The sequence below is a fragment of the Eriocheir sinensis genome, chromosome 2 (genome assembly GCF_024679095.1).
Source record: "Eriocheir sinensis breed Jianghai 21 chromosome 2, ASM2467909v1, whole genome shotgun sequence".
In the NCBI taxonomy this organism is placed as follows: domain Eukaryota; kingdom Metazoa; phylum Arthropoda; class Malacostraca; order Decapoda; family Varunidae; genus Eriocheir; species Eriocheir sinensis.
Genome location: NC_066510.1, coordinates 24,848,207 through 24,870,706, shown reverse-complemented (window position 1 = coordinate 24,870,706; position 22,500 = coordinate 24,848,207). Strand labels below are relative to the sequence as shown.

The 22,500-nt window shown below is 41.5% G+C and overlaps 1 protein-coding gene across 2 annotated transcripts in view; it reads left to right on the top strand.

Annotated features, from left to right (window-relative positions):
* The window catches only part of LOC127001600 (locomotion-related protein Hikaru genki-like), a 150,770-nt gene that overhangs the window by 78,488 nt on the left and 49,782 nt on the right, over positions 1–22,500 (top strand). For both annotated transcript variants that reach the window (XM_050866404.1, XM_050866412.1), the window contains one exon: positions 19,624–19,715. In XM_050866404.1, coding sequence (XP_050722361.1) covers positions 19,624–19,715 — 92 coding nt within the window. The remainder of the gene's footprint in view (positions 1–19,623; positions 19,716–22,500) is intronic.

The following is a 22,500-nucleotide window of genomic DNA, read 5'->3' as shown; positions in this document are numbered from 1 at the left end:
GATAAGAAAAGAGAAGGGGAGGAGGAGGAGGCGTGATGAGAAGATAGGAAAAGGCGAAAGAATAAGTAAATAAGGAAAAGACGTAGAATAGAAGGAAGAAAGAACGAAGAAAAGGAAGAAGGCAGGAAGGAAAAAGGAAGAGAAAGGAACAGAAAAGTAATGGATGAGAGATTTTGCGATGGAGAAGAGAGAAAAAAAGGAAAATGGAGGAAAAGAAGACACACTGGAGGAATGGAAGAAGGGAGAGAGGGAATAGAATAGGAAGAAAGAAAAAAAATAAAAGAATGCAATAAGGTCAGTTGAGGAAAGCGTGAGTAAAGAAAATAGAAATAAAGAATGAAAAGTAAATGGAAAGGAATTATAGATGAATGGAGAATGAGAACAAGAGGAAAGAGGAGAGAAGGAGGAGAAAGTAGAAAAAGAATAGAAGCGAGAGAAAGGGAGTAGGTGGAGGAGATGACGGGAAGAAGGGAAATTGAAAAGGAAGAAAGGAGAGAGAGAGAAAGAGAGAGAGAGAGAGAGAGAGAATAATCTCTCTCTCTCTCTCTCTCTCTCTCTCTCTCTCTCTCTCTCTCTCTCTCTCTCTCTCTCTCTCTCTCTCTCTCTCTCTCTCTCTCTCTCTCTCTCTCTCTCTCTCTCTCTCTCTCTCTTCCTCTTCCTCTTTCCTTCATTTATTTCCTATTTCCGTTCCCCTCTTTCTCCCCTCTATCTCTTTTTATACTTGCTTTTTTATCTTTTTTCTTGTTTTTTTTTATCTTCCTACGCATTTATTTCTTCCATGCCTTTTCTATTTCTATCCTTATTTCTTCCCTTTCCTTTTTGTCTTTTTTTATTGTTTGCTTTTTATCTTTCTTTTTTTTTTCTTTCCTCTTTTCAAACATTTTCCTAATTTTTTCCTCCTTTTCTTCCTCTCTCTCTCTTCCTCCTATTTGCCTTATCTGTTGGCCTTCTCGTTTTCCTCCTCCTCCTCCTCCTCCTCCTCCTCCTCTTTTTCTTTAAGCCTGCTGCCTCCTCCTCTTCCTCAAGTCTTCCCAGCAGCTCTCTCTCTCTCTCTCTCTCTCTCTCTCTCTCTCTCTCTCTCTCTCTCTCTCTCTCTCTCTCTCTCTCTCTCTCTCTCTCTCTCTCTCTCTCTCTCTCTCTCTCTCTCTCTCTCTCTCTCTCTCTCTCTCTCTCTCTCTCTCTCTCTCTCTCTCTCTCTCTCTCTCTCTCTCTCTCTCTCTCCTCTTCCTCCTCTCTTGCTTGTTCCTCAATTTCATTTCCTCACATTTTTCCTTTCCACTTTCTCAGTCAATCTTCTCTCCTGCTCATCCTTCTTACGCTCTCTCCCTCTTCCCTCTCAACCTTCCAGTCAATTTCCCCTTTTCATCTTCCCTTCCCTCCTTCGTCCCTTCCTTCCTTCACTCCTTCTTTCCTTCACTTCGTTTTCCTCCCTACCACTCTCACCACAATACTGTTTTTTTTTCATTATTTACCCTTTTGTTTTAGTTATTTTGGTGGATATTGTGTTGTTAAATGACTTTCTCTCTCTCTCTCTCTCTCTCTCTCTCTCTCTCTCTCTCTCTCTCTCTCTCTCTCTCTCTCTCTCTCTCTCTCTCTCTCTCTCTCTCTCTCTCTCTCTCTCTCTCTCTCTCTCTTTTTCGTGGATAAAGTATACGGTCCGCTCTACCCATGTTTCACTTACTTAAAAGAGAGAGATAAGATATACAATAGGAGAGAATGGGATAGAGGGAGAGCGAGATGAAGATAAAAGGAAAAACGCCTAAAAGAAGACCAACTGAAAGGGACGCAAGAAAGAGGCTGGAATAGAGTTATGGAGGAGGAAGAGGAAGGTATTAGGAGCAGGAAGGGAGGCAGAATAGAACAGAGGAAATAGGGTACGGGAAGGATAGGAGAGGCAGAGAGGGGAGAAGAGGAAAAAAAGGAGGGAAGGAGGGAAGAGAGAAGGAAAACAAGACAAAGGAAGAGAACAGAATGGAGAGAAGAGATTTGAGAGGGTGAGAGGGATACTAAAACAGAGAGAGAGAGAGAGAGAGAGAGAGAGAGAGAGAGAGAGAGAATGTGTTGTCTTAATCAGAGTTATAATGAGTTGTCAGGTTAAAGCAATTTCCTGCTAGACAAGGCGCCAAGAGTCTGCCAGAATGTTTAAGGGTCGGAGGGGGGGAGGGGGGAGGGGAGGGACACACACACACACACACACACACACACACACACACACACACACACACACACAGAGTCTCTCACAATTCCCCCTTTTAAACACACTGTCTTTTATTTTATTTTTTCATCCAGTCTTTCTCTCCATCTACCCACCTACATATATACCTTTCTATCTATCTATCTATCAGTCTATCTATCTATCTCCTTACGTCTCCATCAGTTTCCCTTCAATGCCACACAAACACGACCCACTGACTTACTCTTCGTGACCTTTTAAAGCGACGTAGCGGCAGCTTGAATATGCATGAAGCCTCTTGTGGTGGTAATGGCGTTGGCCGTGGTGGTGTTGTTGGTGGTGGTGGTGGAGGTGGACGTGGTGGAGGTTACATAATCGAGTAGGAGTGGGCAGCGGGGAGCGTGCATGTGTGTGTGCCTCTTGTATTATGAAGCGAGGCAGGCGGAGGTCGAGAAAGGGGATATTGTATGCAAGAACACCCTCGTACTGTATTGATAAGTCTCGTACATTACCGGAGAGAGAGAGAGAGAGAGTTTATATGTAAGTAAGTAAAAAGAATGCAAGAAAGAAAGAAAGATAGAAAGAAAAAGAGAAAAAGAAAAAAAGAGAAAGAGAAAGATCCAAATGCATACCTAACCACAAACGGCTAAATTCAAAACGAGTATCAATAGACTTCCATAAATTGGCTTGAACGTCGACTCCGCTGCTTCGATAACGTTGACTTCGATTAACCCTTTTACATTAGTCGAAGTGGTGGTCTTGCTGAGCTTGCTGGCGGGTCCATATGTCCGGCTAAGTAAGGAAAGACGAATAAACGTTGCATGGAAGAGAGAAGAGAATGAGAAAGAAGGATAACTGGATCGATGGCGGGAGACGGAAACAAAAGAAATAACTAGGAGGTGAAAAGTGGAAAAACAAGTTGCAAAGAAAAGAGTGGTAAAAGGGAATTGGAGTTAAGGAAGATAGACAGAAAGAAACTGAAGGAATGAGAAGGAGGTGAAGAGAGATGAGGACAATGATGGATAGAGATGAATGGAAGAGAAAGGGGAAAAATAGGTGAAGTAGAAGGATGGAAGGTAGACAAAAGGAAACAAAAGGAATGAGAAATTAGTGAAGGGAGGTGAGGACAAGGATGGCTAGAGATGAAAGAAACAATGCAGAGATGAGAGATGGAAAAGAGAGAGGATAAAAGAAAAGGAATAAGGAAGAGGTGAAAAGTGAAGAAGGAGAGGATGAACAACGAGGCACAGATGGAAGAAGGAAAGGGATAAAGAGAGAAGACGAAAGTGAAAATTGCAAGGAGGGAAGATGATAGAACGAAGCAGAATAAAAGATAAGAAAAATTGAAAGGAGGGGTAGAGGGAACAGGGAAGCTAATATTGCAAGAGGGGAATGTTGGCGAAGAAGGAAACAGAGAGAAGGAGAAGAAAGGAAGTGAGGTCAAGGAAGGAGAAGGAAAGAGGGTCAAGCAAGGAGGGAAGAGGAAACAGGAGGAAGGAAAGGAGAGAATATATAGCAAGGAAGGAAGATGGGGGAAGGAAACAGAGGAAAGGAGAAGAAAGAAAAGATGAAGAAAACAATATATGATAGGTAAGGAAGATGGGGAATGGAAACAAAAGGAAAGAGAAGGAAGAAAAGGAAAGAATAGGTAACAAGGAGGAAGATGGGAAGAAGGAAACAGGGAAGGAGAAGAAAGAAAGGAGAGAAAAAGGATAAAGAGATGGGAAAGGGAAACAGGAAAGAAGCAGAACGAAAAGGTTAGGAAAATAATGTATAGCAAGGGAGGAAGATGGGAGGAGAAAACAGAAGGAAAGAGGAAAAAGGAAACGGGGTGAAGGAAGGAGAAAGGAGATATGATTAAAGTTTATGATAAAAGTCTTCCGTATATCGCGAGGGTTTCTAAAAGGGAAATTTCTTGACTTCATTACGAGAGAGAGATATCCATGGGTCTTAGTATAGGCTTTACGATAAACAATAGAAGAGTATTAAATGTTACAAATGAATACTAAGAACTGTATAGAAAACGAACTAAAATAATCAACAAAACAAACAATACGGTGAATAAGACAACACACACACACACACACACACACACACACACACACACACACACACAGAGAGAGAGAGAGAGAGAGAGAGAGATTGTAATAAAGATAGTAAGCTTCCATAAAAATATACACTTTGACGACCCGAGAGAGAGAGAAACAAAAAATATATCATAGGTTTATCTCACTCCATGAACCTGTCTATAAATACCTCCATCGATCTATCAACACTTTTTTTTCAGTTAGTAAATACAGAAATACTGAATAAGTGAAAAGAAAATTAAAAGTAGAAAAAAACTATCGGGACTTCGGGAACGGCACTAAAACATTACGACCTATACTTTTATGGACGAGATTGACCATAAAGAAAGGAAATAAAAACTCAAGTAAAGGCCGCGTGGGAGGAAATAAGAGCAAAGTGTTGGAAAACGTTAGAAAAACAGACGAAGAGGGAAAAAAACGTTGCTTCTTAATGTAAAAGTTAAATGTGAAAAGTAACGTTGAAAGCTGATTAAGAATTGTCGTTTTTTTTGTGTGTGTGTTTGTTTTTGTATGTTTGTTTGTGTGTAGATGCGTCATTGCATTCTTGGTTTTCATTGTTGTTATTTTTATTTATTCATTTAATTATTCATTATTTTTACGTTACTACTACTACTACTACTACCACTACTACTACTACTACTACTACCACTACTACTCCTGCTACTACAGTCCTTATTGTTATTGTTATTGATGTTGTTGATGTTCATGGTGTTATTTCCTGGGGCGTGTCGTTTCATGTTTGTTACAGAGAGGAAAAAACACGAAATAAAACATGTAAAAGTAGAGGAAGGGGAGGGAAGCACAAAAATAGAAGGGACACCAGACACAAGAAAATTGAGAAATCGGAAGATAAAAAGGAGGAGAGAGGAGGAAGAGGGTGTGAGAGGGGGGGGGGATATATAGATAGATAGATAGAGAGAGAGAGAGAAATATTGTGTACCGTTCATTCTTTCTCTCCCTCGTCCTTCTTCTTCTTCCTCTAATCCCCTTTGGTCCTCTTCCTTTCTTCCTCCTCCTCCTCCTCCCTATCTTCCTCTCTCCCCTTGCAGTCCCATTCTCCCTCCACCCTTCCTCCGTATCTCCATCCCTCCATCTCCCTACCTCCTCCGATCCCTCCCTTTCTTCCTCCTCCTCTCCCTTTGCCAATATCTGTTATTACGACCTTCCTATAGTGACGCCTCTCTATAACGTTGGCCCGAATAATGTCGCTCGCTCTTACTGTATAGCGAAGGGCCGTTCCTTGAGGGTGAAGGAGAGCCAATCAGCAGTGAGGTATCGGCCACGTCATCATGCTTGGGCCAATCACAAAGCGGGTGGTTATGCTGTCGGCTGGTGTTCTAAGACGCCTCGACCTCTTACATCACCTGTTTCCAAAGGCCAAAAATGAGAGCAATCGGGTTTCAATGAGTGTTTTTTTAGATTCATGGTACAGAAGAAGGGTCAGACTGCCATCAGGGTCATAAAACTTATCATGGAAAGGCTCAAGACTCCCACGAAAGCCTTGTTAAATGTGTGAGCTTGGGCGCCAAAATGTTTGAGAATGTGGTTCAGTATTCTCAGACTCTTCCGCTTACCACATCAACTGTTTCCTAAACCCAAAAAGGAGAGCAATCGGGTTTTAATGAGTGTTTTTTTAGATTCATGGTACAGAAGAAGGGTCAGACTACCGCTAGGGTCACAAACCTTATCAGGGAAAGGTTCAAGACTTCCACGAAAGCCTTGTCAAACATGTGTGCTGATTCCAAAGGCCTTAAAGGAGATCAGTCGAGTTTTAATGAGTGTTTTTTTAGATTCATGGTACAGAAGAAGGGTCAGACCACCGCCAGGATCACAAAGCTACCCTTGGAAAGGCTCACAACTCCTGCGAAAGCCTTGTCAAATTTGTGAACGTGGGCGCCGAAATGCTTAAGAATATGATGGTTCCGTATCCTCAGACTCTTCCGCTTATCACATCCACTATTTCCATAGCCCAAAAAGGAAATCAGTCGGGTTCTAATAAGTGTTTTTGTGGGTTCGTTGTACAGAAGAAGGGTCAGAATATCACTTGGGTCATAAAACTACCAATGAAAATGCTCAAAACCTCTACGAAAGCCTTGTCATATATGGGAGCTTGGTCAGAAGGGAGTGGAGAGTAACGCGATGTGGTGACGCGCGGGCTCACTCAGTCACATGGGCAGGAGCGGCGCGCCTGAGGAAGTCGTAAAGGGAACAGCAGGCTACGTGACGGGCGGGGTGATGAACGCTGACACATATTCTTCGGCGGGGCAATAAGCCAGACAGGGGACGTGGGTGTGGGTGGGTGGGTCGGTGTGGATGTTGATGAGTGTGGGCAGGAGCAGGCAGGTCTTGGGTTAACCCGGTAGCAGCGACGGGCCAAATTTGTGCCATGATTTTAACCCCCCAAAATAGATGAGACATAAACTGATCACAAATGCGTTGATATATATTATGAAATGGTTTGTGTGAGGGGTGATTTTTTCTCATTTTTCTCGCTTAGAGGGACCATTAAGAAACATGATCCCCGCAGCTACCGGGTTAAACTAGAAATAGGAGCAAGACCAGAAGCAATCAACCACCAAGAATCAATGTCTGTAAGGGGAGGATGTATTTCGTAAAGAACATTGGCATCAAAACAACACAATGTAGGATTATAATGAATTACAATTTTTAAGTTTATGCAACAATTATCTTATTCTTTAGAGTGCAGAGATAAGAATAATATTAGATTGATTCTGACAGCGTAAGGAGAAGAAAAAACTAAATCTTGCCACAGGAAGATTGCGTGATGCGAAAACTATGGAAAAAAATGAACATATCAGTCAGTCATGGGCAAAATTTTCTCCAGTTTTCGCTCATTTTTCATTGAGAGAGAGAGACAAAAACAAAGTGGTACATAGGAGCCGGCATATAGCAGCCCTACAATGGTACATATAAGCCAAAGCAGTGGTACGCAGCAGCCGGTACACAGCAGCCGACGGTACATAGCAGCCAGCATTCAACAGAGGTGTATCTCACTCCCTCACAAGACTTCCAATATTTTAGGGAGCAACCGTAATATGAGACGTAAAAGTGTACCGGATAGCCAAGCATAAATATCCTTTCCGTTATGATCACTATATTAAATTGTATGTTACGCCGAGTCATGCACCGGGGAAGCGAAAGCAAGAAGGGTGGAGGGGATGTTGGACTTTAATATCATAAGAGTACCTTGGTAATAACAGACGCATGCTGCCTCTGTGTATCAGGTAGCCTCGTACAATCCACCGTAACGCAAAGAAAGTTACAGAGCCGTTTTTCTTCCGTTGATTCTGCGTTGGGTCTGCGAATTTGGAAGCTCCTGAGAGATTTGGATTAACACTGTAATTACTTTTGAAGCCGTTTGGACTGCAGGTTTGGTATGAATTATGTAATTTGTGTGATGGAAGTGCGTGGTGTTGCCTTTGGGATTTCTTCTGCACTATTCCTAGTTATTGTAAGTGTTATTACTGTTGTTGTTGTTTTTGTTGTTGTTGTTGTTGTTGTTGTTGTTGTTGTTGTTGTTGTTGTTGTTGTTGTTCTTCTTCTTCTTCTTCTTCTTTTTCTCCTTCTTCTTTTTCTTCTTCATCTTTTGCTTCTTCTTTTTCGTCTTCTGTTTCTTCTTCTTCTTCATCTTCTTCTTCATCTTCATCTTCATCTTATTATTATTATTATTATTATTATTATTATTATTATTATTATTATTATTATTGTTACTCTTATTTTTGTTATTGTTTTTGTTGTTTTGTTGTTATTATCACTAGTGTCATCGTTATTATCCCCATCACTATCATCTTTATAGGCGCCGTCGTAAACATTATAACCTTAACAGCAACAACAAAAAGTAATCCTTGAGCTTTCGTTGTTGTCCTGAAAATCTAATTATCGGTGAAACGGGAAGAAACTTTATTAGCGGGATCTTTTTTTATTCTTTTCAAGGTAAATAAAGAGACGCACGTAATGAGCGGATGCGATTATCGACTCAGCGGGAAGAAAAGAAAAAAAAAAGTATAATAAAACGACGCAGACTCTCGTAAATTTTTTCTTTCTTGTGTGTGGAAATTATGACGAAGCTGACCTCGCTTGGCTTTCCTTCTTTCCTATATTCTTCATGTCTACCTCTTTTTAATATTTCCTTTTTCCTTTTTTTTCCTTTTATTATTTTTTTCCTGTTCCTCTATTTATTTCTGTTCTTGTCGCTCTCATCCAGTCCCTTCACTGTTTTGCTCTCCGGTCAAGTTCTTCCGCCTGTGCCATTCCTCCATCCCTCTTCCTACTCTTGTTTTTTTCTTTTGTTTTCCTTTTGTTTTCTTATTATTCTGATTCTCCCTCGTCTTGTCACCTTCATTAGTGTGCGTGTGTGTGTGTGTGGGGGGGGGGGGGTCTTCCAGCCTTGCCATTCCTTATATATATCTCAAATCATTCTTCCCTCCCTTCTTCCTAATCTTTTTTTTTTAATCTCGTTCTCCATTTGTTTTTCATGCTCCTCCCATTCTACCTTTTCTCTCCACCTCCATTGATTATTAGTGGGGGGGGTTTCTTTCCCTTCCCATTCCTAGTATTCCAAGTCGTTTTTCCTTCCCATCTCCCCACTTTTTTCTTTCGTTCTTCTTTTGTTTTTCTCCCTTCACTCATTCTTCCTCTTCTTGCAATATTCTAAGTCGTTTTTCCTTTCCTTCTTTCCACTTTTTTCTTTCGTTCTTCTTTTGTTTTTCTCCCTTCACTCATTCTTCCTCTTCTTGCCACCTTCATTGGATATCGGTGTTTGTTTCCTTCGCCTCTAATACCTTCCTCATTCTATCCATCATTCTCTCCCACACACGATTTATCTCCCTCCCTCCCTCCCTCCTTACCTCCATCATTCCATCTTTCATGCTCTTATTTATTATCTTATTAAGCCACTCTATAAATCAGTCTCTCACTTCTTTCCCACCATACCGACTCACTCACTCACTCACTCACTCACTCACTCACTCATTCACTCATTTACATACTCATTCGTTTCCTCACTTTCTCCTTTCTTCCATTATCTTTCCATATAACGCACACTTTCTTTACTTTAATTTCTTTTTCACTCACTTACTCATCCACTTACTCACTTATTCACTCACTCATTCACTCATTTACTCATTCCTCTCCTCACTTTGTTCTTTCTTCCATTATCTTTCTATATAACGCACACTTTCTCTACTTTAATTTCTTTTTCACTTACTTACTCATCCACTTACCTAACTTATTCACTCACTCACTCACTCACTCACTCCACTACTGACATTCTTATTTATTTTACTACCAGAATATAAAGCTTCCTCACCTTTATAGTACACCCAATGACCCACTTACTCACTGACTCACCCACTCACGCTCTCACTTCTATACTATTTACACTACCTCACTCTATAAAACACTCGCTTAATGGCCCACTACATTTCTAACACACACACTCACTCTCACACACACACTCATGCACTCACACACCTACCCTCTCTGTCCGCCCCCTTAAATAGGTGAGTTGGTCCCTTGCATAATTGATCAGTGTCCAAAGTGACCCTGCAGATAAACTCTATACCTCTTTATCTGCCTTTCTACGCCCTTCCTTTCCCCTTCCATCCCTTCATTCCTCTTTCCCAGCCACTCCTGTCCCCCTACCCTTCTCTTCCTCCCTTTTATCCTCTTTTCTCTCTCTCTCTCCCAAGCAATGTTCTCGTGTCACATTTGTGTTTTGTTTGGTTTACTTTGGCATGTGTTTGCGCATTTGTTTGTATATTTGTTTGTATATATTTTTCATGGCTTTGCTCACGAATTTGTTCAATATATTTCCTTGTTGATTCACTTGCTTTCGCCGTTTCATGAATTCCATCCGCGTGTTTGTCGGTAAAGTGGTGCTGCTCCATGTCAGGGAGTAAACACAAACACACACACACACACACACACACACACACACACACACACACACACACACACACACACACACCTACGCACATGCTCATTTCACTACGGCAGAGCAAATTAAATTCCTCTCCTGTTTGTGTGTACTTCCATTGTTAATTTACTTGGGTTTTTGCATGTTACGTCCCCTTTTTTTTTTTTGTAACCTTTATTCGTGATTTTGCAGCGTTTGTTTTATCTATGCAAGTCTGTGGTGGGGGTTTTTTTTCTTCATTTTTCATGCATTACTTTTTCAGGACACCTCTCTTCCCGAAATTGACCCCTCTTTCCGTTACCTCTTTGGATTCTTTTTAGGAGCAGCGAGTAGCGGGCTTTTTTTCTATTATTGTTTCCCTTTTTTGTGCCGTTGAGCTGCCTCCTTTGTTGTAAAAAAAATCATCTTCCTTCTCTTAACTGGTTCTGTTGTCTTTTTTTTTATTTTTCTCTCTATTTTTCAAGCAGCATTAGTATATTTCATCTTTCTTTCTTTTCCTGTCTGTCTGCCTGTCTGTCTGTCTTTCTTTTTCTCTCTCTGTTTCTCTTCCCTTTCTCGGTAATTTATCTATGGTATTAATTCGTCTTCCCTTACCGTTAATATCGCTTCTCGTCATTTTCCTTTTATCACTCGCAATCCATCACATTTGCTTCATTATCAACCCTCCCCCTCGAGAGCTCTCCTTCTTTTGTTCTATCTACTCTCTCTCTCTCTCTCTCTCTCTCTCTCTCTCTCTCTCTCTCTCTCTCTCTCTCTCTCTCTCTCTCTCTCTCTCTCTCTCTCTCTCTCTCTCTCTCTCTCTCTCTCTCTCTCTCTCTCTCTCTCTCTCTCTCTCTCTCTCTCTCTCTCTCTCTCTCTCTTGTTTGTTTGAAAGTAGTGTGTGTGTGTGTGTGTGTGTACGCTATCCGCCTACATACCTTCGTAGATAAATACAAAACACGTCTCAAACTTGTTCTCTTTCTCCGTCTCCCTATATTCCTTTTCTCTCCTCCTCCTCCTCCTCCTCCTCCTGTTCTCTGGCTTCACTTCCTCTGTGCGGACAAACTCATTTAGAACTTCCATCGAATTCACTCTCTCACACACCACCGGAGGGACAGACGTTGTGGTGGTGATGGTGGTGGTGGTGGTGATGTGTAGGACAGCTGTGGTGATGGCGGTGGTGTGGAGGAAGGAGAGAAGTTGTGTTAATTGGTGTGTGATTGTGTGTATTGTGTGGTTTGGGAGGTGGTGGTGGTGGTGGTAGTGGTGGTGGTGGTAGTGGTGGTGGTGGTAGTGGTGGTGATAATGGTGGTAAGATGGTGGTAGTTTCAGGTTAATCATCCTCTCTCTCTCTCTCTCTCTCTCTCTCTCTCTCTCTCTCTCTCTCTCTCTCTCTCTCTCTCTCTCTCTCTCTCTCTCTCTCTCTCTCTCTCTCTCTCTCTCTCTCTCTCTCTCTCTCTCTCTCTCTCTCTCTCTCTCTCTCTCTCTCTCTCTCTCTCTCTCTCTCTCTCTCTCTCACTTTCGTCCTCTCCACTTCGCCGATATTGCCTACCTCCTCCCCCTCCCTCTTCCTCCCACCCTTAGCCTCCCTCTCCTTCCCTCCTACTCCCTCTCTCTCCCTCTCCCACTCTGCCTCACCTTTCCTCCTCTCTCCCTCGTGCAACTTGCAATCACTCCCACGTTACTCCTACAGTCGTTTCACCTGAACTTCTCTAAAGCTTCACACCCACACTTGTGAAACGCTACTCCCTCCCTCTCTCCCTCCGCTTCCTCTTCCTCCTCCTCCTCCTCCTCCATCGACCTTGCTGCTGGAAAGGTAAAAGGAGTAATATCTCTCGTCTGTCTGTCTTTATCTCTCTATCTATCTGTCTGTCTCCCTCTCTATCTATCTCTTTTGCAGCTGAGAGTTAGGAGGTTTAAGAGGGGAAAAAACGAGGAGGAAGAGGAGGAGGAGGAGGAGAGGGGGAAGGAGGATAAAGAAGACAAAGAAGAAAGAGGACAGTAATGAGGATTTTTAATGGCACTATAATTAATTAAGATTAACCACAATGCAAATGTTGGCTTTGAGAGAGAGAGAGAGAGAGAGAGAGAGAGAGAGAGAGAGAGAAAATAAAGCATGAGAGCGAGATTAGGGTGAAAAAAAGATGGAAAAGAGGAAAAGAAAAGGCAGTGGAAGAGAGAAGAGGAAAAAAAAGAGATATAGACTAAAAATAACGAACAGGAAAATTATAAGAAAAATCGGGAAAAGAATAAAGGAAAATACACAGTGGTAAAAAAGAGGAAAAAAAATAGATGGAGATTGAAAAGAAAAGAAAAAATCAAAACAATATTCGAGAGATACACACCCTGCTTAACCCTGCCTACCCTCTTTATCACTCACCCTACGCAAGATGGAGGGAGTGAGATAGGGCGTACAGAAGGGAGTATAGATGGATGGAGGTGAAGGGCACGTATCAGAAGGGAGCAACAGGAGGCTTCATCATTCACCCTTTCATCAGCAGGAGCCAATAATCTGCAACGCCCCGTAATAATATCTTGCCCAGGCTTGTTATGGGGCGGCTCGGGGCGGGGCGGATAAGGGGAAGGGAAGGAGAGGAAAAGGGAAAGGAAAGGAAAAGGAAGGGAAGGGAAGGAAAGGGAAAGGAAGGGAAGGGAAGGAAAGGTAGGGATAGAAAGGAAAGGGAAGGGAAAGGACGAGATAGAATGGGGGGGGGAAGGGAAGGGAAGGGAAGGGATGGAAGGGGAAAGGAAAGGAAGGGAAGGGAAGGAAAAGAAAGGAAAAGAAAGGAAAAGGAAGGAAAGGGAAAGGAAAGGAAAAGGAAGGGAGGCGAAGAGAAGGGAAGGGATGGAAAGGGAAGGGAAGGGAAAGGAAGGAAAGAGAAGGATGGGTGGAGAGGAAAGGAAAAGGAAGGAAAAGGACAGAAGGGAAGAAGAAAGGGGAAGGAAGAGGTAGAGAGGTTGGAAGAGGGGAAGCGAATGGATTTGTCGATATTCCCAAACGCTTCTACCTCTCACATCAACTATTTTCAAAGGCCGAAGAGGAGATTCATTGGGCTCTCATGAGTGTATATTTAGGTTCATGGTATACAGGAGAAGGGTCAGACCACCACTAGGGTTATAAAATTGCCCCTGGAAATGCCCAAAACTCCTACGAAAGCTTTGTCATATATGTGTGTGTTTTGGTGACGAGTGTGTGTATGTGTGTGTGTGTGTGTGTGTGTGTGTGTGTGTGTGTGTGTGTGTGTGTGTGTGTGTGTGTTTGCAAGGGGCTTTAAGCATGGGTGGATAGCTTATGCGTATCTGTTTGTTTGTTTGTTTGTCTTTGTGTGTGTGTGTGTGTGTGTGTGTGTGTGTGTGTGTGTGTGTGTGTGTGTGTGTGTGTGTGTGTGTGCGTGCGTGTGTGTGTTCAGCAGGTAAAATCGCTGCCTCGGCCGTGTTTTACCTGCCTGCTTCCATTCCCTTAATAGCGGTAATTATCATAGTAATAATATTTTCCCTGTGCATAATTATCGCCGCTCGTAAAATTTCGACTTATTTTCATAATTGCAAATGCTTCCATGCAATTAGCGGGCCTGATTCGAAACTTGAATATAATATTTTGACTCCACTCTCCTTCTTTTAACAAACTCTTTCACTCAGTGCTCTTCCTTTCTTCTGAGCGGACAGACTTTTTAAACATCTCATCTTCCCCCAAATAAGAAAAGAAAAAATATATACTCTCTTCGCATTCGGAATATAACGTAAAATTCTTAAACCTTCCATGCAAGAAAAAAGTAAAAGAAAGAAAAAAAGTGGAAAAAGAGAAAGAAAAAACGAAAATCTGCTTGTATGGAGAGGGCTAAACCATAGACAGGAGGAGAGGAGGAGGAGGAGGAGGAAGGGAAAGGAATGAGAGAATGGATGAAAAGAGATAAAACTGAAGGGATAGAAAGTGGAAAGACGGAAAGGAGAGGAAAAGAAACGGACAAAGAGTAGAGGAAAGGGACAGAGAGAGGAGAGGGAATGGATATGGAGGAGAAGAAAAGGATAAAGATGAAAGGAAGGAGACGGAAAGGAAGGCAAGAGAGGCAGGGAGGAGAGGAAAGGGACAAAGAAGAGAGGAAAAGAAAAGAACAGAGAGGAGAGAGAAGATACAAAGAGGAGGATAATGAGAGTAGAGGAAAGGAGAGGAGTGGAGAGGTAAGGGAGGCAGGTCCATATACGTGTGGGAACGAGGGAGCGAGGCAGGAAGGGAGGAGGGGTGAAAGTGCGGGAGGGAGCAGGGTTGAGCGTGAGTGGGTGTGAGATCATGGAGTAAGTGGCTCATTTACCGGATAATTTGGGCCGAGCGGCGGGTTAGGGTAACGTGAGAGGGAGGCTTTTTTCCTCTTCTTTATTTAGGGTTCATGAGAGTTGGCTGGGTGGAAGGGTAAAGGGTGAGGGGGGAGACTTGGTGATGAGGTGGGAAGAGATGAGGTTGGGTGGGTTGGGTGGTGGGTAAGGATGGGAAGGTAGGGATAGGGATAGGTTGGGTAGGGGTGTGAATGGGAGGGTAGGAAGGGGTGAGGAAGGGTGGATATATTACCGTCGATCAGAGAGAGAGAGAGAGAGTGTGTGTGTCGGGTTTGAGGTCAGTGGTTGATGTTTACGCGTTCGCCAGTCTTATCGCATAGGGTTACAGGGAGGTGGGTAGATGGGTGGATGGGAAGATACAGGAAGGGATGAGGATTATAGGGTAGGAAAAGGTCTATGTGGATGGATGAGTAGAAAGGTAGGAAGGATTTAATAAAGAAAGAGTTGTTTGTGTGAATGAATGGATGGAAAAGGTTAATGAAAATAGTTAAAATATTGGAAAAGTTAAATAAAGGAAGATTTGTTTGTGTGGATGAGTGGATGGAAAAGGTTAATGAAAATGGTTAAAATATTGGAAAAGTTAAATAAAGAAAGAGTTGTTTGTGTGGATGAGTGGATGGAAAAGGTTAATGAAAATGGTTAAAATATTGGAAAAGTTAAATAAAGGAAGAGTGTTGGTGGATGAGTGGGTGAAAAGAAAGGGTTCAATAAGGATGGGTTTGTGGAAAAGGCTCGTGTGGATGTTAGAGGGAAAAGGGGTGGGGGTGGATGGGTGGACTTTGCTGAAATACTATATGAAGGTTTTTGACTCTATTTCTATTGGTGTTTTTTTCTCTCTTTTTTTCCGTTTCTTTTCTCGTTAAAATAAAAATTGGACGAGTTTTTGCGTGTACGATTCTTACCACAGATGTATTTATTTTTCATTTTTGTTTTTTTGTTTTTTACTTTCTCCTCTTGCTAATCCTTCGTCTGAGTGTTCGTTCTTTTTGTTTGTTTGCTTCTTTGTGTTGTTGGTGGTGTTTTGCTTGTTAGTTGTTCCTCGCACAGTGTTCTTTCTATAGTTTTTTTATTTTCATTTCATTCTTATGGGGCTCTTTTCTCTCTCTCTCTCTCTCTCTCTCTCTCTCTCTCTCTCTCTCTCTCTCTCTCTCTCTCTCTCTCTCTCTCTCTCTCTCTCTCTCTCTCTCTCTCTCTCTCTCTCTCTCTCTCTCTCTCTCTCTCTCTCTTCTTGTATTTTCTCAGTTATTCAGCTCTCCGGTTATTGCTTTCTTTGGTGATTTTTATCCTTCTTAGTTATTCCTCGAACTGTGTTTTTATTTAATTTCATCCCAGTGTTAAGTTTCCATTTGCGTTGCTTTCTTTTGATCATGCTCGTAACGACGCCATTTGTGTTTATGTTCTCCCCTTCTTTTATATATTGCTTGATTATTAAGTGCTTTCGTTGCTTTCTTTTTAATAATTTCCTTCTTAGCTATTCCTCGTACTGTGCCTTTTTTTCTTTTCTTTTTTATCCCCTTCCTGGTACACACTCCTTCAGGAATCGCTCGCCTTCTCCTCATATTCCGGGAACGGCCTCATTGCCCCCGGTGCCTCCTGCCGTTCCTTTACGCACCTCGCTACTCGTTCCTCGTCGTTTCATAACTTGGTAGCTTAGTAAAATCGTGGAGGTTGTGTCGTTTATTATTTTCTTTGCGTTATTTATAGTTCCTGGTAAGTCTGTTTTGTTGTGGTAGTTTTTCACTTTCCTTTCTCACTGCGTGTTTCTTTAGTTTTTTTTTTTCTATTTGTTCATTAATTAAGTCTTCCTCTCCTCCTTAATTCTTTCCTTCCTTCCTTTCTTCGGTTATTTATATCCTCCTTCCTTCCTTAGTTGCTTCCCTCCTCCTTTACTTAATTTATTCTTCCTTTTCCTTACTAGTTTCCTCCATCGTATGTTTCATCCTTCATTTTATTTTACAGCAGAGGAAGCAGCTCTCGGGCAAAAAAAAAAAAAAAAGGAAACAATAATGAAAAAAAGCCCTCTATTCGCTGCTCCCACAAAAAGCGCACAGAGGAGTGGCCAAAAGAGAGGTCGACTTCGGAAGGAGAGGTGTCCTGATACCCTCCTATTGAAAGAGTTCAAGTCGTAGGCAGGAGGAAATACAGATGCCCTCCTGCCTTCCTTCCTTTCTTTGTTTCCCTACTTACTCGATTTCCTCTCCTTTTCTTTATTAATTTCCTCAATCGTATGTTTTCTCCTTCCTCACTTTTCCCCTCTTACCGTCATTTCTCATTTCCTCTTTCTTTCTTGTTTACTTCCCTTCTTCCTTTCTTAATTTCTTCTTCCTTTTCATTCTAATTCCCTCCATCGTTCACTCCCTCCTTCCTGCCCACGCACCATTCTTTCTCTCTTTCTTCCTTCCTTCCTTTCTTTTTACCTAACTCAGTAACCTTCATCTGTTTTAATATTGTAGATCTTTTTTTTACCTCATATTTGTTACGTAATACACACAAAACAGTATTGTCATGTGAATGTATTAGTTTCTGAGGCTATTTTATACTCTATTGTTACTCACAGACTCTTCCAGTATATAAATACTTGCTTGGTAACAATAAATTCTTAGTCCTCTCATCCTCACTTTTTTTTCCACCTTGATTTGATATTAGTGGCTATTCCCCTCGCTTCTAACATCTTCCCATAATAATGTAGAGAAAATAATATAGAGAAGAGAAGAAAGTAGAATACACGCGAATGAAATAAGGAGGAAAAAACGAAACGACAGAACGAAGGAAAAAAAAAAAAAGGAAGGACGAAGAAAAGAAGGTACAAAGCCTCAGAGAAAAGAAAAGACACTAAAAGATACGCGAAGGAAAGAGGAAAAAAAAGACGCGAAAAAAGAAAAGAAGAAATAAACGATCACAGACAACATCCTCAGCGACAGAAATAGGAATAAATGTCGCCAGTTTTTAAGGGAAGGGAAGGGAGGGGGAGCGTTAATTCGGCACAGTTGCGCCACATTACGCCGGTGGTAAAAAAAAAAGGGAAATAATAGCGAGTTACAATGATGTTTTCCGGGCGAGCGCCAATCCGTCAGACCTGTGTGTGTGTGTGTGTGTGTGTGTGTGTGTGGCGGCGGCGCGGCGGGGAGCTGTTTGTCGAGGTTGATCCATTCATTTATTCATGTATTCATTATTTTTGCCGGCCTGCTACGGCTTCTTCTTCGCTTTCTGATGCATACTGTTGTGGTCTCTATCTCTCTCTCTCTCTGTTTTCTTTTTTATTCTCTTTCTTTTTCACCGTATCTGTCTATTTATAACTAACTAACTAACTCATTTATCTAACTATCTATCTATCTGTCTTTCGCTCATCTTCTTTTTCCTTTTTCTGCTATTTCTTCTTCTTTTCTCTTCTTTTTCTTTTACTTCTCCTTCTTCCTCTTCTTTTCCTCTTTCTGCTTCTTGTTCTTGTTCTTGTTCTTGTTCTTCTTCTTCTTCCTCTTTTTCTGCTTGTTGTTCTTGTTCTTCTTGTTCTTCTTTTTCTTCTGTACCTTGTTCTTCTTGTTCTAGTTCTTCTCTATTTTCTCTTTCTCTTTCTCCCTCCCTCTCTCTCCCTCTCTTCCTCCTTCCAGCCCTTACAGCATAAAAGGATCCAGTCATTTCTTTTCCTTCTTTTCTGTGGTAATGAGACACTTGTGGGACGATGAAGAACCTCGCATTGTTTGTTTATGATGATGCTTGCTTAGTGTCGTTAGTGTTGTTTCCTAACTGCTTCCTTTTTTTCTTCCGTCCGTCTGTCGTTGTTTTTTTCTTCTTTTCTTTCTTCGTGTCTTTTTTTTCATCTTTCCTTCGCGTATCTTTTAGTTTTTTTTCTGAGTCTTTTTACCTTCTTTTTCTTCGTCCTTCCTTTTTTTCCTTTTTTCTGTCGTTTCTTTTTTCCCTCCTTCTTTCATTCGCGTATCTTCTACTTTCTTTTCTTCTCTACATTATTTTCTCCATCCATCTTTCCTTCCATCCTTCCTTCCTTTCTTCCTACCTTCTTTCTTTCATTCATTCATTCATTTGCTCTCGTTCGCGTTTCTTCTATTTTTTTCTCTTCTCTACATTGTTTACCTCATCCTTCTTTCCTTCTTCCATTCCTTCCTTCCTTTCTTTCTTCCTTCTTTGCTTCCTTCCGTTTCTCTTTAGCACCTTCCTTCACTATTTATCTCCTTAAATTATTCAACATAATTATATACTAACTCACCTGCAAATATTCAACCAGGACATTAATAAGCTAATTAGTTACTTTATCATTCACTCAATACATTATTTACCTCATTTTCCTATTCATGATCTTGTATTTAAACAGCCGTTCCTTCACTGGCACCTTCATTAAAACATTTACTTGACACGTATCTAGGCTTCACGTCACTAAAAGATTCACACCTTTCATTCATTTTTCTATTCAATTAAGCTATGAAGCCTTTCCGTGCCCACCTGTTCATATCATTAACCTGCAACACGTACCGATATTCGCTTGTACAACGCAACCCTGACATCTACCTTTGCTCATCTGCCCATTAAACTTACTTATGATACCTTTCTGAAAACCTGTACACCTGTGATATCTTCGCTGACGCACCTGGTTGCATAATTTGCTTCTCATACTTTTCATCACATATCAAATTTACCTGTGATATTCTTTTTTTCAGGATCGTTTGCATACCTGGTTACATAATTTACCTCACAGTTTTTCTTTACACATCAAATTTACCTGTGATATTCTACTTCCAGCACCCGTACAGCTGTGACTTCGTTTATACACCTGAGTGCATAATTTAGCTCTCACACCTTTATTATCTATCTAAGCATATAATTAACCCGTAACCCGTAACACCACTCGCTACACACCTACACTGGCGTCTTCATTTAGTCACCTGGTTACATTATTTACCCTTCATACCTTTATCACACATCCAAACATATGATTAACCCCCAACACGTAACACTATTCGCTCTACACCAGCACTGACATAATAATTTACCTTTCACACCTTTATTAAGCATCCAAGCATATCATTAAACCCGTAACCTCACTTACACCCGCACTGACCTCACTCCCTCTCTCATCTGCTCTTCTCCTCCCGTCCCCGCAGACTCCAGCCGCTTCCAGTCCATGTTCCGGCCGTGCACGATTCAGACTCTGGCCAAGCACACCGTCCTCACCTACCGCGGCCGGCACATCACGGTGAGTCCCTTGCTTGTGTGGGGTGAGGAGGGGGAGGGGTGGAGGGTAAGGGTTAAGGGGAAGGGAGGACAAGGTAGGGATGTGTGGGGAGTACTAGGGCTAGGTGTGTGTGTGTGTGTGTGTGTGTGTGTGTAGGGGAGACGTATAAGTGTAATTGAAGATAGGTAGATAGATAGATAGAGAGAGAGAGAGAGAGGGCACAGGTGTTTGTTTATTGTTGTTTATAAGTGTCCCTGTAGGTAGGGTCACTGTCGTTGTTGTTGTTATTGTTGTTGTTTCTGTCGCTCTATTGTCACCCCGTTATTCTCTAGTGCAATTATTTTCCACGCACTTGGCGGCAGGAATGTGTGTGTGCTACGAACCTTTATACGCGCGCACGCAAATCGTATAAACACTTTTTTTCATTACACTAAATGCGGCGGACTTGCACCTCGCCGCTTGCACCTGTAATTAAATGTAAAGGTGTGAAATGGACCCGTGTTACCTGGAAGAGCTGAAACCTGGCCTAGTGTGCTCTCTCTCTCTCTCTCTCTCTCTCTCTCTCTCTCTCTCTCTCTCTCTCTCTCTCTCTCTCTCTCTCTCTCTCTCTCTCTCTCTCTCTCTCTCTCTCTCTCTCTCTCTCTCTCTCTCTCTCTCTCTCTCTCTCTCTCTCTCTCTCTCTCTCTCTCTCTCTCTCTCTCTCTCTCTCTCTCTCTCTCTCTCTCTCTCTCTCTCTCTCTCTCCATCTCTCTCTCTCTCTCTCTCTCTCTCTCTCTCTCTCTCTCTCTCTCTCTCTCTCTCTCTCTCTCTCTCTCTCTCTCGCACCATAAGTTTCACCATAGCAACTATTTCCAACACTCTACCAATCATCACTGTTACCATCTCCACTTACCACAACCACCATCACCACAAACACCACCACCACCACCACCAACAACAACAACAACAACAATAATAATAACAACAACATCCCTCACCCGTTAGCTATTTCTCCTATTCCGTCTCCTTTAAAAAGCACTCAGCTATATTACTCCTTTCCATCTATTAATTAAACTACCTCAGTGTTGTCTGGCCGGCACAAAAAAAACTATATGTCAACTTTTCCTCTCTCATCAGCTTCAGTAATTGCCAGACTCTAATTACCTCCTTTGCGTCCTCTCCTTTGAGTCTACTATTTTTTCTTTTAGTTGGTATTTCTAAATATAAGTGGCGTTGTCTTCCTCCTTCTGTCTTCTTCTTCTTACCTTCTTCGTTGTCTCCCGTCTTCTTTCTTCCATCTTCCTCCTCTCTTTTGGCCGCTCTTTCCTCTTTTCTATTTGCTGAGGGAGTCTTTGTTTTCATTTTCTTTTCGCCCTTGAGCTGTTTCCTCCGCTGTATAAAAAAAATGTGTAAGGTGTGTATCGCCTCCATCTTGTCCACGCCTTTAAGATATCGCATTTTCAGTACATAGATGGCGTTGTTTCCCTTCTCTTGTTTATGGAAGGAGACTGTACTATCCCATCTGGTAGCCACACTATTTTTAAACACGGTAGAGTTAGGCAATTTATCTTAATCATCATTTTTTGTTTACCTGTCATCATTTCCTGCATTTCTTCACATTTCTTTCTTTCTCATGCATGTGGAATGAATGTATTTATTCTATTTATCATGTGGAAGGAATACATATTAACTACAGGGATACCACTTTTGAAGGAAGTTCGATTTATATTACTTTTTTTTCCTTAGCTGAAATGTCTCCCGTATTTACATCTTATGACTTACTCTACCTTATATTCACACTCTATTACGTATTCCAACCTATAGGGACACTACTTTTGATCAAGGAGATGGGGGTGTAATGTCGCTCAACTTACCATTTCTTCATTTCTTCCCAGTCAGTTCCTATCACACTACGCTTATATGCCTCACCCTTGCCTCTGCTCATACTAAAGTTATATCTCGATACCCTCTGCCTCCTTCCACAATATAGTTTCCCCTTTCCCTCACCTCACCGCCTGCTCTGTCCGTCTAACTAATGCAAGAGTTGGCAAATATTAAACTCTCTCTTTCTCTCCCTCCCGTGTTCCCGCCTCTTTATACAAACTTACTTAAATTCTTCCCCGGAGAGAATATGAAGCAACGCGGAGAATTGAATTGGCTGCTGCATTTTTTTATAGTCGTTTGTTATTTGTTTTTGTATTAGTTTTTTTTTTTTTTTTCAACGAGGTGTTTTTATTTATTTTTGTTTTGTTTTGTTTTATGTTTTGCTTTCCCTCCCTTTGTTTCTCTTTCGCATTTCTTTTTCATCCTTCCTCCCTCCCTTATTTTTTCCCTCCCTCCTTCCTTCCTTTCGTTTTTACCTTTCATTTCTTATTCAAATACCCTTTTATCCTTTTCCCTCTGTTTCTTTGTTTATTTCACTATTTACCTTTTCTTTCTTCGTTTCCTTCTTTATATATTTGTGTTTTTTTTCCTTTCTTAATTCTTCTTTCCTTCCTTCCTTCCCTCCATTCTTCTTTACTTCCTTCACTCCTTTCTTAAACTGCTTCTTTCTTTCTCTCTTCCTTCCAGACTTTCTCTCTCCTTTCCTTCCGTTCTTACTTTCTTTATTCTTTCTTTTTTTCCTTTCTTCCCTTTCTCCTTCCTTCTTTCTCCTTACCTTCCTCCATTTCTTCAATACAGTCTCTCTTCTTGCTTTTTTTAACCTGTATTCAGTCTATTTTTTCTCCTTTCCTTCTCTCCTTTCTTGAGCTTTTTTTTTCTTTTCCTTTCAAACTTTCTCTCTCCGTCCTCCCTTCCTTGTTTCCTTCCTTAGTTTCCTCATTCC